General features: G+C 44.3%; 1 protein-coding gene across 2 annotated transcripts in view; it reads right to left on the bottom strand.

Moving 5' to 3' along the window:
* CYB5R4 (cytochrome b5 reductase 4) overlaps positions 1-18,009 on the bottom strand; it is a 51,844-nt gene that overhangs the window by 11,608 nt on the left and 22,227 nt on the right. For both annotated transcript variants that reach the window (XM_084827028.1, XM_084827029.1), the window contains 6 exons: positions 13,627-13,681; positions 12,806-12,863; positions 11,926-12,019; positions 3,477-3,509; positions 1,346-1,468; positions 372-512 (listed from right to left, as the gene is read on the bottom strand). In XM_084827028.1, the coding sequence (XP_084683154.1) occupies positions 372-512; positions 1,346-1,468; positions 3,477-3,509; positions 11,926-12,019; positions 12,806-12,863; positions 13,627-13,681 (504 nt within the window). The remainder of the gene's footprint in view (positions 1-371; positions 513-1,345; positions 1,469-3,476; positions 3,510-11,925; positions 12,020-12,805; positions 12,864-13,626; positions 13,682-18,009) is intronic.

The following is an 18,009-nucleotide window of genomic DNA, read 5'->3' as shown; positions in this document are numbered from 1 at the left end:
CAAAACTGTAAAAGTAGTACATATTTTATTACAGAATATGTAAAAGTAGTACATATTTTATTACAGAAAATACTTTAAAGCGGGGGAGGGGGGTTGCAGATGTTTTGGACTACAACTCCCATAGCCAGTGGTGAGGGATGTTGGGTATTGTAGTCCAAAACATCTGGAGGACCACAAGATGCCCATCGCTGCTCTAAAAGAATACTTAAAAAAATATATTTTAGGTGCATAGTATGCACCTTTGAGGAAACATCAGAGCATTACCTACTTTTCACTTAAGAAGGAATATGTTATCAACATGTGTGGCCATTTTGGTGTGTTTCCTAAAAATCAGAATTATTTATTCTACAATAGATTTTTCACTATATCACCTCCAATGGTTTGTCTGAGGTAAACATGGTGCCCAACTGGGACCTGGAGATGAGTTTGTGGTGGTAACATCAAACAGAAGAGTCTAGTGTCATGGCTGACATCTGTCTTCGATAGCAATCTGCATTTTCTGTAGTATAGACCTTAGAAACATATAAAAAGTGTAATTAAATTCACAATACTCAAATATTCACATTCTTAAACATCAACTAGATCCAACATTTACAGAAAAGATTCTTCAGTTAACAGGACTCTCTTTCTGAGAAGAGAACGAAAACTGTGGATTCAAACCAAAAGCATGAAAAATAGTTGCATGCACACTTACAATGTATATCATACTAGCATTTTATTCTTCTGCATCATCAGTGGTGTTTAAAAAAAAGTATTGATATAGCAACAGCAACAAGAGTTCTGCTATTACTAAATATCAGATAAGGAGTGGCTATCAATATAAAACATAGTTATCACACAGCTGAATGCAACAGGTTAATTCTTGATCCTTTTTGAAATTTGTATTTTTGACATAGATTTAGATGCTTTAGTCTCTGCATGACATTTATAGACCACTAGGAAGAAAAGTTAATGTTAATGGGTTTAACATTTAGTTATAGATTTATATAGAAATTTTTATCTCATCCTTCTAGTGTCTATGTACTAGTCAGGGCAGCTTAACATTTAATTCACAGTATCATATAAAAATACATTAAATTAAAATACAACTGCAATCCAAGCAGAGGAAGAAACTACAGATAAAACACAACCTTTAAATGAAACATATGGGGTTGAATCCAGCCAGTGTCCCCCTGTTAATGGAATGGATTCTTCCATCAGTAGAATGGGGAAGGGAGGACATAGGGAGGAGAGATTCCCTCTCCTTCCTACACATACTCCCCCACACACACATCTGGTTTGGAGGGTTGGCGACCCAATTGAGGGAGGACATGTGGAAATTGTCCGTGACAGCAAAACTGATTACCTCTGTCTGCACGTATGACAAAAGAGTTATGGCTCTCCAGCAGCTGCCCAAGTTTTTTCCAAGACAGAGCTTCTTTCTTCTTCAGGATGAGTTCCACCTTTCCCACTTTTTCATAGACCTGTACTAAAAATATACACAGTGTTGTTCTATACTAATATATGTGAAATATGTTGAACAGAGAATATAATGACAGAGTGCTGAGCAGCCTCCATTTGAATAGTTTATTAGGGCACAATCCTATGCGTGTTTAGACAGAAAAAAGGCCTACAACCCGCAGGCTGGGGACTGCGCCCTTAAAGTGTGTGTGGACCTATCTACTAAAGCAGGGGTGGGCAACACTAGGAAATAGCAACCCACTCCAGTATTCCTGCCAAGAAAACCCTATGGAACGTATCAAAAGGCTAAAAGATATGACGCCAGAAGATGAGCCCCTCAGGTCGGAAGGTGTCCAATATATTACTGGGGAAGAGCAGAGGGAATTTCCAAATAGCGCCAGAAAGAGTGAAGCGGCTGGGCCAAAGCCGAAAGGACACTCAGCTGTGGATGTGCGTGGTGGTGAAAAGAAAATCCGATGCTGTAAAGAACAATATTGTTTAGGAACCTGGAATGTCAGATCAATGAATCAAGGTAAGCTGGAGGTGGTCAAACATGAGATGGCAAGATTGAACATTGACATCTTGGGAATCAGCGAACTAAAATGGATAAGCATGGGCAAATTTAATTCAGGTGACCATCATATCTACTACTGTGGGAAAGAATCCCTTAGAAGACAAGGAGTAGCACTCACAGTCAACAAAAGAGTGGGAAAAGCAGTACCGGGGTACAATCTCAAAAAAGATAAAATGATCTCAGTACGAATCCAAGGCAAATCATTCAACATCACAGTAATTCAAGTCTATGCCCCAACCAAGGAGGCCGAAGAAGCTGAGGTTGATCAGTTCTATGAAGACCTACAACACCTTCTAGAACTAACACCAAAAAAAGATGTCCTCTTCATCATAGGGGATTGGAATGCTAAAGTAGGAAGTCAAGAAATCACCGGGATAACAGGCAAGCATGGCCTTGGTGTACAAAATGAAGCAGGACAAAGGCTAATAGAGTTTTGCCGAGAGAACACGCTGATCATAGCAAACACTCTTTTCCAACAGCACAAGAGGCGATTCTACACATGGACATCACCAGATGGTCAATATCGAAATCAGATTGATTATGTACTTTGCAGCTAAAGATGGAGAAGCTCTATACAGTCAGTTAAAACAAGACCTCAGATACGCAGACGATACCACTCTAATAGCAGAAAGCGAAGAGGATCTCAAGAGCCTCTTGTTGAGGGTGAAAGTGGAGAGTGCAAAAGCTGGTTTGAAACTCAACATTAAAAAAGCGAAGATCATGGCATCTGGCCCCATCACTTCCTGGCATATAGAAGGGGAAGAAATGGAAGAAAATACATCAATATATAGTCATTTGAGAATTTGAACAAATATGAATGCATTACAATGACTCAAATAAGTAAATCAAGAAGCTTAGTAGAGGAGATCCAAGGGGATAGTTTCAATTTTAAAGTGTAATTTGCTACTATGACAAATCATTTTTATTTGTTACCCTATCCAAATGCTGCACTATTTACACATAAAATAGTTTTCATACAAGCATGCATAAATGTGTGATGCCCCAAGCACAGCACACTAAGACTATAGAAGAATCATAAGAATTCCTACATTAGCAAGTAGAAGCCTAGGCTTGGACATATCAGTTGCTTGATTAGAACAACTGTTAATCTGATGTTACATCAACAGATATAATGGGAAACATTTGGGGATACTCTGCTATAGAAGATCCTCAGTTAAAGGCACAATAGCATACATATTTAAGCAGAAAAATTCCTACAACTCCCAGCATTCCCCAACCTGCCAGATTGTGCTCTAAATGTCTAAAAATAGCTACCCAGCAACTTGAATGATGTAATTAAAATCCAGCATGACAACATAAAAAAATACAAGAAAAATGATATTTTTTCCAACACATCATATTACTGATGCAAAAGGTTATTATCAGCTATTGAATATACTAACCAGATGAAGCAAAAAAAACACCTCTCACATTTTGACTATGAGAAGACATACCTACTTACCTACCATATCCTCATGGACTGCATGACTCAGTTCTAAAATAGAAATACATTTTGGTTTAATAAAAAAAATCAAATCACCATCTACACTGTTAATAGCAATATTGTCCATTAAATATGAAGGTAATAAGAGAATAGGAAGCCATTTGAATATGGAGCTTTGGGCCAGGGTCAGTTTTTTAAACCAAGTTATGAAGTTCTGTACAATGAAAACCCATACAAATTAGCTACACTGTAAAATTCAATTACATTAACACGTAGGCTTGGCACTACAGGAATTAGCCCAGATTTGAGCACTATTTTCCTTTCCCTTAGCTGCAATTCCCTCCATTCCTCCTTGTCATCAAACTATAGTTTGCCATTACATGGAAACCAAGCAAACCAAGGTTTGTACTAATCATAGTTTGTCTGGAAAAAAGAATGGAGAGCGACAGTTTGTATGTAGCAGTAAACTTTGAGGGGAGGACAGAGGGTGCATGCAAATCAGGGGCTCTTTTCATGTAGTGTCAAAATCTTTGTTTGGTGTCACGTTTGAGCCAAGTCATAGACCTAAACCAGGCTACGAAGATGTGACTTGTCAGGAGCACCCTAGCTGCCTCTTACAGTCACCTCCAATAGCCAACTCAAGACACAGACGAAGAAAAGGATTCTTTTCAAGGCTTTATTCCTTTTGCAACTTAATTACTCTTTCAGATGCTAATCACCAGAGACTAAGCAAGGAACAGCCCTGGGGAAAGATAGCAGAGTAGCTTAAGCTCCAGGTAAGGCAGTTGGTCCCCATTTGAAGGAGAACCACGGGAAGACCCTGAACTTATGGGCTAGGGAGAGATCCTTCCTCTTTCCCTTGGGTCCTCGGGACATGACCGCTGCTTGCGCGCCAAACGAGCACACCTCCTTTCCACGCCCTCCATCTGTCATTGCTCCCTGCGTCTGCGCCGAACATCCAGCAAGCCCCCCTCCAGCGCTCTCTCGCTGCCAGGGTCACTATCTATCCCAGGAATGCTGGCAGGAGGAATCTCTGCCAGCTGCTGTGCTTGTGAGATATGAGCGGGCTCCTCTCCCACGGATTGCTGTTCCTCCTCAGAATCAAAACTGCTCTAGGGATCTATTGGCTCAGTTTCCACCCTGACATCATCCCCACTCCCATGAGGCCCCCCCCTCGTGCTCCTCCCCTGGGGCCCCGGGTTTGTGGGGGTACATCTGGTGGAAGCGCCTCAGCAGCAACGGAGCATGCACATTTTCCACAGGTCCCCAGGATCACTCATCTGGCCCGTACCCCTTCCAGTCCACCAGATATTGCAGGCGGCCGTGAGAAAGGCAGGAGTCCAGAATCTCCATGACCTCAAACTCCTCATCCCCCTCCACCAGCACTGGCGGTGGGGGGGAGCTGGCCGAGTGATGAGGGTCGCCAGAAACCAGAGGGACAGCAAGGACCAATGAAAAACAGGATGGATCTTCATGGAGCGGGGGAAAGCCAGGTGAAAAGCAACAGAGTTAATCTGGGCTGTAATCTGGAAAGGCCCTGTGCGGCGAGGCGCGAGCTTCCTTGCGGGCGAGTGAGAGGGGAGGTATTGGGTGGACAACCAAACCCAGTCCCTCAGTTGCAGAGACAGACCCGGCTGGCGCCGCCAGTCCGCAGAGGCCTTGTAGGCTATCTTGGCTTGCTCGAGGGAGTCCCGTAGGAGGTGGTGTACCACTCGCAACTCCTCTAAAAAGTCATGGGCCGCCGGCACCAAAGAGGGAGCTAGGGTGGACGGGAAAGACTTGTGGTGGTAACCAAAATTGGCAAAAAATGGAGTTTGGCAGGTGAAAGCATGGCAGGCATTGTTATAAGCAAATTCTGCGAGAGGCAGCAAGGAAAACCAATCATCTTGCTGGTAACTGACATAACAGCTCAAATATTGCTCCACAGTAGCATTGGTGTGCTCAGTCTGACCGTCCATTTGGTGGGCGAAGGAAAGACGGAGCATCACATGGAGAAGCCCAAGTAGCTCCCTCCAGAAATGGGCAGTGAATTGGGCCCTCCTATCCAAAATGAGACCCTCGGGCCATCCATGGAGCCGGAAAACATGCGCCAAAAAAAGCTCCGCCGTCTCCCTGGCTGTGGGCAACCCAGAGCAGGGGATGAAATGGGCCATCTTAGAAAACAAATCCACCACCACCAGAATAGTGGTCTTACTGTGTGAGCGAGGCAAGTCAGTGATGAAGTCAAGGGAGAGCAGTTTCCAAGGTCCTGAGGGGATAGGCAGGGGGTGAAGCAAGCCTGTGGGCTTGCCTGAGGGGGCTTCACCCGCTGGCAGGTTGGGCAGGAGGCGATATAGGTCTTGACGTCCCGACACACACGAGGCCACCAAAAATCCCGTGTCACTCCATGCAGGGTCTTGGCGAAGCCAAAATGCCCAGCGGTGGGGGAGTTGTGGCACTAATGGAGGACCTTCTCACGGAGGGGTCTAGAAGGCACACAGACCCGGACGGAATGGTAAAGCAGGCCACCTCGCAAAGAGAAGGGGGTAGAGTGGCGGAGGCCAGAGGCTAGCCCCAATTCCTCCACTTTTGTGCAGACAAAAGCATCTTGAGCCTGTTCAGAGTGAATAAGTTCCTCCCAAGAGTGAGGTACCGCAGCTGCCGCCAGGCTCTGCGGGGGAAGAATCGGGGGGGGGGATGTCCCTCACCCCCTGGCTGAAGGTCCGGCTTACGAGAAAGAGCATCTGCTTGTAGGTTGTCGTAGGCCTTCACAAGGCAAATCTTAAGGTGGAAACTGGGGGAAAAAAAGCGATCACCTAATATGCTGCTGGTTTAAGGCACGGGCTGTCTGAAGATGTTTCAGGTTGCGATGGTCAGTTCTAACTTTGATTAGGTGCTGTGCCCCCTCCAGAAGATGACGCCAGGTCTCCAAAGCAGACTTGATGGCCAACAGTTCCTTCTCCCAGATGGTATAATTCCTTTCAGACATGTTCAGCTTCCTGGAGTGGTAGGCACAGGGTTGCAACCCGCCGCCCACCCGATCTGGCTGAAAAAGCACCGCCCGCACTGCAAAGACAGAGGCGTCAGTTTGCACTACAAAAGGCTTCCTCGGGTCGGGATGTAACAGGATTGGCTCAGAACGAAAAAGCTTCTTAAGTTCCTCGAAAGCCTGTTGGGCAGATGCCATCCAATGAAAAGGAGATTTCTTGCCCTCAAGGAGGTCCGTGAGAGGAGATGTCAGCCGAGCAAAGCTGGGCAGGAACTTTCTGTAAAAATTAGCAAACCCCAGAAAACGTTGCAAGTCCTCCTTGGTGGATGGAGCTTGCCAAGAGAGGACAGCCTGGACCTTTGCAGGATCCATCCTGATACCATCAGCTGAGATAATGTAGCCAAGATAGTCCAAAGAGGTTAGGTCAAATGCACATTTCTCCAGCTTGGCATAAAGATGGTGCTTGTGGAGGCGCTGGAGGACAGTGGAGACATGGTGCTGATGGGCGTGGGGGTCCTCAGAAAATATAAGTAAATCATCAAGATACACAATGAGGAAAGTGTCCAAATAATCCGGGAAGATGGCATTCATAAAACGCGAAAACGTGGGGGGGGGGGCGCAGGCGAGCCCAAACAGCATCACTAGGTATTCATACGCTCCGTACCGGGTGCCGAAACAGGTCTTCCACTCATCCCCCTCCCGGATGCGAATCAGATTGTAGGTGCCATGCAGGCCCAACTTTGTGAAAATCTTGGCTCGCCCCAGGCGCTCCAGCATCTCCGGTATGACGAGGTGGGGGTACTTGTCGGGGATCGAGACCAAATTCAAAGCTCTGAAATCGTGCACCAGGCGGAATGTGCCCACTTTTTGCGCACAGACATGGCAGGGGTGCAGGCAGGGGAGGAGGAGTGCGAATGCTGTTGTACAGATTGCTGTTCTCCTCAGAATCAGAACTGCTCTGGGGTCCTATTGGCTCAGTTTCCACCCTGACAGACGTGTGCACACAACTGGATGCCACTTGAGAGCCCACGTGTTGCATGCGCAGTGTCCCAAGGTTCAATTACTGCCACCTGCACATAGGGCTGGGAAAGTCTCCTGTCTGAAACCCTGGAGAGCTGCTGTCCAGACACTGTGCGAGACGAAAGAACTGTCTCAGTATAAGGTGGCTCCTTATGTTTCTATTCCTGGTTTTCTTCACACTTGTTCCTAGAGCTGGTCCAAAAATATATTTGTGTCAGAAACAGAAATTCCAAATGGCATCCCCAACTTGCCCCCAGTTATTTAATTAAAGTTCAGTATCTGGCAATATTTGTTGTTCAGTCGTTCAGTTGTGTCCAACTCGTCGTGGCCCCATGGACCTTAGCACGCCAGGCCTTCCTGTCCTCCGCTCTCTCCCGGAGTGTGCTCAAGTTCATATTCATTGCATTGGTGATAGATGGCTATCTAGCCATCTCATCCTCTGCTGTCCCCTTCTCCTTTTGCCTTCAATCTTTCCCAGCATCAGGGTCTTTTCCAGGGAGTCTTCTCTTCGCATTAGGTGGCCAAAATATTTGAGCTTCAGTTTCAGTATCTGTCCTTCCAATGAGAACTCAGGGTTGATTTCCTTTAGGATGGGCTGATTTGACCTCCTTGCAGTCCAGGGGACTCGTAAGAGTCTTCTCCAGCACCACAGTTCGAAAGCATCAATTCTTCGGCGCTCAGCCTTCCTTATAGTCCAGCTCTCACAGCCATACGTTGCTACTGGGAAAACCATAGCTTTGATTATACGAACCTCTGTCAGCAAGGGGATGTCTCTGCTTCTGACTATGCTGTCTAGGTTTGCCATAGCTTTCCTCCCAAGGAGCAAGCGTCTTTTAATTTCATGGCTACAGTCACCATCTGCGGTGATCTTGGAGCCCAAGAAAATAAAATCTGTCACTGCTTCCATTTCTTCCCCTTCTATATGCCAGGAAGTGATGGGGCCAGATGCCATGATCTTCGTTTTTTTTAATGTCGAGCTTCAAACCAGCTTTTGCACTCTCCACTTTCACCCTCAACAAGAGGCTCTTGAGATCCTCTTCGCTTTCTGCCATTAGGGTGGTATCGTCTGCGTATCTGAGGTTGTTGACAATTCTCCCGGCAATCTTAATTCCGACCTGTGATTCAACCAACCCGGTGTTTCTCATGATGTACTCTGCATATAAGTTAAATAAGCAGGGCAACAATATACAGCCTTGTCGTACTCCTTTCCCAATTTTGAACCAATCGGTTGTTCCATGTCCGGTTCTTACTGTTGCTTCTTGACCCTCGTACAGGTTTCTCAGGAGACAGGTAAGGTGGTCTGGTACTCCCATCTCTTTAAGAATTTGCCACAGTTTGTTATGATCCACATAATCAAAGGCTTTAGCATAGTCAATGAAGCAGAAAGAGACGTTTTTCTGGAATTCTCTTGCTTTCTCCGTGATCCAGTGAAAGTTGGCGATTTGCTCTCTAGTTCCTCTGCCTCTTCGAAACTCAGCTTGTACTTCCGGTAGTTCTCGGTTCACATACCGCTGAAGCCTAGCTTGTAGGATTTTGAGCATAACCTTGCTGGCATGTGAAATGAGCGCAATTGTACGGTAGTTTGAACACTCTTTGGCATTGCTCTTCTTTGGAATTGGAATGTAAACTGACCTTTTCCAGTCCTGTGGCCATTGTTGAGTGTTCCAAATGTGTTGGCATATGGAGTGCAGCACTTTAACAGCATCATCTTTTAGGATCTTAAATATCTCAGCTGGAATTCTGTCATCTCCACTAGCTTTGTTGTTACTAACGCTTCCTAAGGGCCACTTGACTTCACTCTCTAGGATGTCCGGCTCAAGTTCAGTGACTGCACTATCATGGCTATCATTAAGATCTTTCCTGTATAGTTCTTCTGTGTATTCTTTCCACCTCTTCTTAATCTCATCTGCTTCTATTAGGTCCCTGCCTTCTTTGTCCTTTATCATGCCCGTCTTTGAACAAAACGTTCCCTTGAGATCTCCGATTTTCTTGAAGAGATCTCTAGTCTTTCCCATTCTATTGTTTTCCTCGATTTCTTTGCATTGTTCATTTAAGAAGGCCTTCTTGTCTCCCCTTGCTATTCTCTGGAACTCTGCATTCAGTTGGCTATATCTTCCCCCTTTCTCCCTTGCTTTTCGCTTCCCTTCTTCCCTCAGCGACTTGTAAAGCCTCATCAGACAGCCACTTTGCTTTCTTGCATTTCTTTTTCTTTGGGAGGGATTTCGTTGCTGCCTCCTGAACAATGTTATGGACCTCCGTCCATAGTTCCTCAGGCACTCTGTCTATCAGGTCTAATCCCTTAAATCTATTCGTCACCTCCACTGTATATTCATAAGGGATATGATTGAGGTCATACCTGAATGGTTTAGTGGTTTTCCCTATGTTCTTCAATTTAAGCCGAAATTTTGCTATCAGAAGCTCATGATCTGAGCCACAGGCAGCTCCAGGTCTTGTTTTTACTGACTGTATAGAGCTTCTCCATCTTTAGCTGCAAAGGACATAATCAATCTGATTTTGATATTGACCATCTGGTGATGTCCATGTGTAAAGTCGCCTCTTGTGCTGTTGGAAAAGAGTGATTGCTATGATCAGTGTGTTCTCTTGGCAAAACTTTATTCGCCTTTGTCCTGCTTCATTTTGTACACCAAGGCCATGCTTGCCTGTTATCCCGGTGATTTCTTGACTTCCTACTTTAGCATTCCAATCCCCTATGATGAAGAGGACATCTTTTTTTGGTGTTAGTTCTAGAAGGTGTTGTAGGTCTTCATAGAACCAATCAAGCTCAGCTTCTTTGGCCTCCCTAGTTGGGGCATAGACTTGAATTACTGTGATGTTGAATGGTTTGCCTTGGATTCGTACTGAGATCATTCTATCATTTTTGAGATTGTACCCCAGTACTGCTTTTCCCACCCTTTTGTTGACTATGAGTGCTACTCCATTTCTTCTAAGGGATTCTTTCCCACAGTAGTAGATATGATGGTCACCTGAATTAAATTTGCCCATGCTTATCCATTTTAGTTCGCTGATTCCCAAGATGTCAATGTTCAATCTTGCCATCTCATGTTTGACCACCTCCAGCTTACCTTGATTCATTGATCTGACATTCCAGGTTCCTAAACAATATTGTTCTTTACAGCATCGGATTTTCTTTTCACCACCACGCACATCCACAGCTGAGTGTCCTTTCGGCTTTGGCCCAGCCGCTTCACTCTTTCTGGCGCTACTTGGAAATTTCCTTGCTCTTCCCCAGTAGTATATTGGACATCTTCCGACCTGAGGGGCTCATCTTCCGGCATCATATCTTTTAGCCTTGTGATACATATGTTCCATGGGTTTTCCTTGGCAAGAATACTGGAGTGGGTTGCCATTTCCTTCTCCAATGGACCACATTTTGTCAGAACTCTCCGCCATGACCTGTCCGTCTTGGGTGGCCCTGCACGGCATAGCTTGTGGCTTCACTGAGTTACGCAAGCCCCTTCGCCACAACAAGGCAGTGATCCATGAAGGGGATCTGACAATATACTCCCCCCTAATGTACACAAAGTCTAGCACTCAAGGTTTCACTTGGTGTAGCTATTTCCACTGATGGACAGTGAAGCTGATTTTTAAAATGACAACTGGCTCATGACTCCAGAAAAACCAACGACTGTAGGGAAGTTCTTTTTTCTCCAAATATTATTCTCCCCTCACAATGCACAATCTACACGTTCAGATTCTAGTCTAATATAAATGTGTGCATGCATACCATATCTGGGGAAGAATCCACACTGAACTGACATCACTGGGATCACTTGTGTGATTCAGTACAGCTGGACTGCATTTATGTGGTTGGGGCCAGATTTAGGCGTGTGCAAATGGGCTGACGAAAGCTCCGTCCTCCCCACAGCAGCCCCTCCAGCCCCCTTAAAATTCTATACGCTGGCCTGGTTCGCACATAATGAGAAACCACCATGGGTAAATCTCCCTGTGGGGCTTTTCGTTGTGACGGCAGCCACCAGTGTGAATATTCGAGCTGCGGCAAGCGCACGCCATAGCTTCTCGATATGTGCAAACCTGGTGAGGATGGATTGTTGGGGTGGTTAACAAGCCACCCGCAACCTTAAAACAACCCATCAGTTCTAGGTGGCTTGTCAAACACCCCAACAACCCACTCTTGCTGGGCTTGCACATAATGACAAGCTACGGCTCAACCCTGCCATGGCTCGAATATTCAAAATGGTGGCTGCTGACACAACAAAAAACCCTACAGGGAAATTCACCCGCAGCAGCTTCTCATTACATGTGAATCAGGTCACAGGGTCGGGGAACCTGCTGAATGGGGTGACCTAAGGTGCAGGGGGAATGGAGGAATCCCTGAAAATTGGGTAGAGACACCTTCTGTGGGTGGAGCACTTCTGTCTACAAAAGGCAGATTCTGGATCCAACCTATGTTCTCTGTGTTAATACCTGCACCAAAAAAATTGCAAGTAAAGAACTTACCAACATATAAAAGGTATGAGTAGTCTTTCACAATGATCTCTCCTCTCAGTTTACTTTCCTGAAGATCAGCTATCACCAATTCAGAATTCATATCCTTACAGAGAAAGGAAAATTTAGCTATTTCAGGGCAATTGTTAAGATTGAGGGATTATTCTGCATTATTAGTGTCATCAATGTGCATGGTACTTTACTAAGTAACTCTAGACAGTTCTCTGTGGAGAATATACAATCTACACCAGAGATAGGGAATCTGTTGCTCTCCAGATGTTGGACTACAACTGCCATCACCCTGGCCATGCTTTTGGGGCTGATGGGAGTTAGAGTCAAACATCTGGAAGACCACAAGTTTCCCACCCCTGATCGAAACTGATACAGGGGAGGAAACAGAGGGAAGGTAGGCAGATGTAGATGAAGTTGAATGGGTTGAGAATATGCATTCATTTAGTTACATATACTTAATCTTTGTTTTAGTAGGGGATGAGGACTTGGGTCTTTGGCTCTGTCAAAGGCTTTACAGGAAAGATGGATTTATGAAGGGAGAAAGGAAGGACATCATACACATGTTCTAGGAGGCTGTTCCAGGCACATGGGACAGCAAGTAAGGAACGTTTGATTTGTTTAAAGGAGAAAGAAACATTTGGATAACTGATGGGTGATAGAGCTGGAGAAGACATTATGGTCAGGGAAATTGGAAGCAGACTTGCGCTTGTGCAACAGGACTTACCCTTGCTTTTCCCCCCGTGCAGCCTCCCAAATGTACTCTGGAAGTAGATTTGGGGGGGAGGTGAAAACCATTCTGCCAGAGGTTTCTGTTCCACTGACAGCCAGTCAGTACAACCCTGTAGTTTGGCAATTTCTGCTACCAAACGCAATTATTTACCTTTTGTTTAGTGTATATGACCACAGTGACTAAACCATCTGTCTGGAACCAATCATAACTGAAACAGATTGATAAAACTATAAATAGTTTTGAAACAAACATACATAGATACATATAACTATCCGCTTCCATAGGGATCTGCCTTCATGTGTATGCAAAAGACACATGCCTAAACTAAGTGAAGCACTCAAAAGCATTCCACTAAGTTACCAAAACCCATGACATCAGGGGCCAATCTATTTCAGGGGTCCTGATGTCATAGGTCTAGAGCAAAACTCTGGCAGTTTAATGAAAAATGGAAGCTATCATCTCAGTTTACCTGAAACTGGCAGGCACCATCAAGAGACAAATGTTGAGTTACTTTGTTTTATTTACATTTTGAAATTCAGTTAAATCTAACTACCCATTTCCCATCCCACCCCCAGCCCTGAATCCCTTTAAATGACTAGAAAGCAGATTTAATAATGCTCACAGCACTCCAGCTGTTTATGGGAATTCTGTAGGCAAGCCATCTAGGCACTGCCTGTTGTTATCGAAGCTGTGATTTTTCAATCAGGAGCAGAATCACCATGTAAAACCCCAAACAAAAAAATACAATTCTGTTGTTTGATCCTCTTGGTAGGAAATCTAAAATTCATAAAGCTGTACCAAAGTGGAAAACAATGATTCTGTTCTACAATACTGGTTTAGTCAAGTAGTTTGTTTACCATCAGTAAATAACCACACAACACACTGCTAATACATCTGTATCCAGTTCTTACATAAAACGTAACCCTACAGATATTGGGGGGGGGGGGAAGCAAGCTGAACTATCATAGTACCTGGGAACTACTTCTTTTGAACAGTTGTCCAAGACTTTATTTTTAGGAAACATACCTACAAAAAATGAAAAATGTGATAAGACATGAGCTTTAATAGATAAAGTACACATTTCAATAGATAAGCTATAAACAGATATAACATTTCATATTATTATACTGACAGAAGATATGCGTCTGCCTAACCTAACTCTCAGGATTGTTGTGAGGATATCGGGGGTGGAGCACATATATGCAGCCCTGAGCTTCTTGGAGGAAGGGCAGGATGAAAATGTAGGAGGAGGAAGAGTATTGTAGTAGTAATAGTAATAGCAGTAGCAGTAATAATAATAATAATAATAATAATACTGCACATTGTTTATTTGGGACATAGATACCTACTGAAGAAAGTTCAAAATGTTCAGTTCAGAGTTTGTCCTTACTGGGTACTTTAAATATTTGGTTACATTTCCATGGTAAAAGAGCACCCTAGGTTTAAGACCGATGGTTCATGCCTCCCCAAGTGTGATGAAGTGGTACCTGGAATAGTCTTTCAGGCATAGAGACACTCAGTTCAAAGGGAAAGGTGGGAAATATTGAATCACGTATCACTTGTCAAACAGCAAAACGTAATGGATAAGATCCTGGATTTTTAAAGTCATTTGTTATTGAAGTCGTGTAACCTCAGATGGGATTAAGACTATTGCCAGTACCTCTACATCAAACATGTTGTGTGATGAAATTTTAAAATGTATAAATAGGATTTTAAATACCTACAGCATACGCACACCCCACATATTTGAACACACAGAATCAGCTACCTTGCAAGGTTGCAGAGGGGTTCTAGCTGTAGGACACTCTTAGTATAAGAAGAGCCATGCTGGATCAGACCAGGGGTCCATCTAGCAACGGCACATCTCCATAGGAAAGCCTGCCCAAACATGACATAGCTCAAGAGCAACCTTCACAATAGTCATTTTTGCACAGCACCATTTCCTAGAGTCATCACCCATCTGACCACACAACAGTGCTGTATTGTGTGAGTCAGCTGCACATGAACACAGCAGAATTATCCTAGACAGGTCTCACATCGCGACACTTTTACAGAACTGTGAAAATAGCCTTTGAGTGCGTGAGGAAAAGCAAAGTGCACAATTACACTCCACAGCTAAACAACCTAGTCTCACTAGTACCTCACCTCCATCCCAGAATACCAGATACCTTTGGTTCTGCCCCACTTTCCAGGACAGGACTACACCCCACTTCATCAGCAGAAACCATTGTTTGCAATGCTGCAGCAGAAGCCTATGCATAGAATTGGAGCGTACTATGCATTAATAGGAGTGAATTCCATTGAAACCAATGGCTCTTCCTCACATGAAACTGTATTTAAAGGAACAAAATGAATACTGGATCTACTGAACTCAGTTGAGATACACGTTAACAATAACATCCACTGGAAGAATAGCTTTGCAGTGACCAGACCCAATAGAAAACAGAGAGAATCAATGGCCCAAATCCAAAGATTGCCACACTAGGGTCCCATTGAAAATAATGGAACCTAAATGTATCAAAGCTAACTTGTCCTACTGATTTCGATGGGACTTAAGCACAACTGACCTTCTCTGAATTTAGACTACTACGTCTGAGATTAACTGAAACAATACAGCTATAAACAGTTTCTATTCCTAACAAATCAAAGGCTTGGATCCTAAAGTTCTCATGAGTCAAACTCCACACACAAGAGGCTCTCGCTGGCAGAAGGGAGAAGAGGCCATTTTTGCTGATATTTTGTCCCTTCTGCAGTCTCCTGGGTCTCTTTCTCCCCCGCTAGCAGTAGGGGTGGAGTGGCATGAGGGATTACAGGGAATTAACAAAAATCACCTACCCAACTAGTGCTAGTGGGAGCTTCTGTTGGTTCAACACTTCTTCAGTAAACTGGACATTTAGGTTACAAGCCAAAATCTGTAAAGGTGAGGAACATTTACCCAAGTGAATCTATGTTCCTCATAGTATTAGGCATGCCATCAAAACTCTTCCATCTAAATATAGTTCTCATTATTTGAAAATATGCCTTTAACTCAGGAATGGAAATGCCATTTAAAAATGCTGACCATAAGATTCCCAGGTGCTATCTAACAGAACAAGTCAGAACAGGGAACAATGAGTCAAACAAAACCAATGCAAAACAAAAACAGAACACTGAGGATGATTTTTAAATAGTGAAATATAGTGAGCCTTACCCTTTACCCCCTTGTTCCATGATTATATGGCAGTATCTTTAGCATCAGTAGTATTTTTGTAGAACAAATCATCAAATAAATATAGCCAAATCTTACATGTCTGAAAATGGAATATTTTCCATTAACCATCTCTTTAGGATGGGAAACAGGTGGATATCACTGAAGACATTCTGTGAGTAAAATTAACTAGAATTAAAACAGTTTGCTAACAGCCCTATAAAATACACAGTAGAAGATATCTTAATGGATTGTCAATAAGATATTATAAAGATTTATTTATTTATTGTATTTATATCCCACCTTTTTTCCTCTTGCAAGAAACCCAAGGTGGCTTACATTATCCTCTTCCTCTCCAATTTATCCTCACAACAACAACCCTGTGAGGTAGGTTGGGCTGAGAGTCTGTAACTGGCCCAAAGTTACCCAGTGAACTTCCATGGCTGAGTGGGCACTAGAACCCGGATCTCCTGGCTCCCAGTCCAACACTCTCACCACTACACCACACTGGGATTTTCAGAATGGCCTTTAGATACATGCTACAAACACTGCTTTGACCAGCCTTCCCCAACCAGGGGGCCTTCAGATGTTTTGGACTACCACTCCCATTACCTCTCACCACTGCCCATGATGGGTGGGGATGATGGAAGCTGTAGTTCAAAATATTTGAGGGCACCAAGTTGGGGAACTCTGGGTTAGGTTTTTTTCATTGATTAACATTTACTACTTCCAGGTTCAGATGATCACTTGGATAAATGAAGCCACTGTGCCTTCTCCCCCAACCCTTGTGCCCACTGTTTGCATAATTACCCATGACTTGCAGTAGGAGTTGTAGGGTGGGTATGAACCCCTGCTGTGCAGCGCACCAAATTTGGACGTCATGCCAACCCGCACTGCAGCACAGGTAATTATGCAAATGACGGGGCTTGCGCATGGCACGCATGGGCGCAGCGGAATGTTAAGGAAATATTCAAGGCAGGTTAGGTTGAACAGTCAGAAATGTATTAAAGCACATCACAGATGAGGGACAATCGAAACTGTGTCTCACTAAAAAAAGGAAAAGAAACAGGATGCATTTATACAGACTGAAAGTTGGAGAACAAAGAAAATACACTATGCGTGCTCAAGAGCTAATTTAACTCAGCAACAGTCTCATCAGCACAGCTGCCTGTCTATCTTCAGGGATGAGCTACTTTGGTGCATAGGAATTTCCTGCTTATAATGAGCAAGTTACAATTACCTTCTCACGGTCAGACACATATACATTCTCTCAATCCCATCAGGCACCTCGCCTGAACCAAGCTACTTACAAGGCCTACCTAGTCAGGCCTACTTTCACAGGGAGAAGCCATGATGGCTTCTTTTACCCCCACGATCATCCGAACACCCCTTGTGTCTTGCTCATCTCTGGAGACTGCAATTCCATTTAAACTGTAATATTCATTACGATGAAAAACACGTTTTTCAGGTTTTCTACACTTTTAATAATTCCTTCATTCATTATTTTTCTCCTGTGTTCTAATACATCAGAGGTGTAGACTCTCAGGCCAGAGGTGTAGACTCTCAGGCCAGGGATCAAACCCACCCCTGCCAGAGTTCCCCGATGACACTGCTCCCTTCCCCTCACTCCCTTCCCCTGCTGTGCCCCCTTTCCCCCAACTACTGATTGCTTGGTGGTTTCCTGTCTTCTGTGCAGTTTTTTTGTCTTCCTTCTAAAAGGCTGAAATGTCTCTCGTAAAGCCTAGTTGCTGGCAGTAACAGCTTTAATCTAAAATATGCTGGGGTTTTGGCCCCACTCATTTTGCCTTCCTCCCCACCCACCACTGGGATTCATCCCCCGAGAGCTTCTCCAAAACAGAATTCAAACTCCAGGCTGAAAGAGGTAGAACACCTCATGCAAAATGCCATCTTGCTTACAGAGGGAGTGTTCGTATGATCGCATTGGGAGAAGAAACCATCGTGGCTGCTCCCCACACGTCTACTGCATGTTGTGGGTTGTAGGGTGAGTGTGAAGTGTCCCCTGCCGGGCCACATTTGGACAACACACCAACCCGCACTGCATTGCAGGGGATTATGCAAATGGCAGTCACACACGTAGCTCGCGCAGGGGGAGGACCCACGATGGCTTCTTCCCCCATTGTGATTGTCCAAACCCCATCAGAGGCTA

The sequence above is a fragment of the Heloderma suspectum genome, chromosome 1 (assembly GCF_057233095.1).
Source record: "Heloderma suspectum isolate Gila_16-S chromosome 1, 16-S_ref, whole genome shotgun sequence".
NCBI lineage: Eukaryota > Metazoa > Chordata > Lepidosauria > Squamata > Helodermatidae > Heloderma > Heloderma suspectum.
This window is presented reverse-complemented; position numbering and strand designations above follow the sequence as displayed.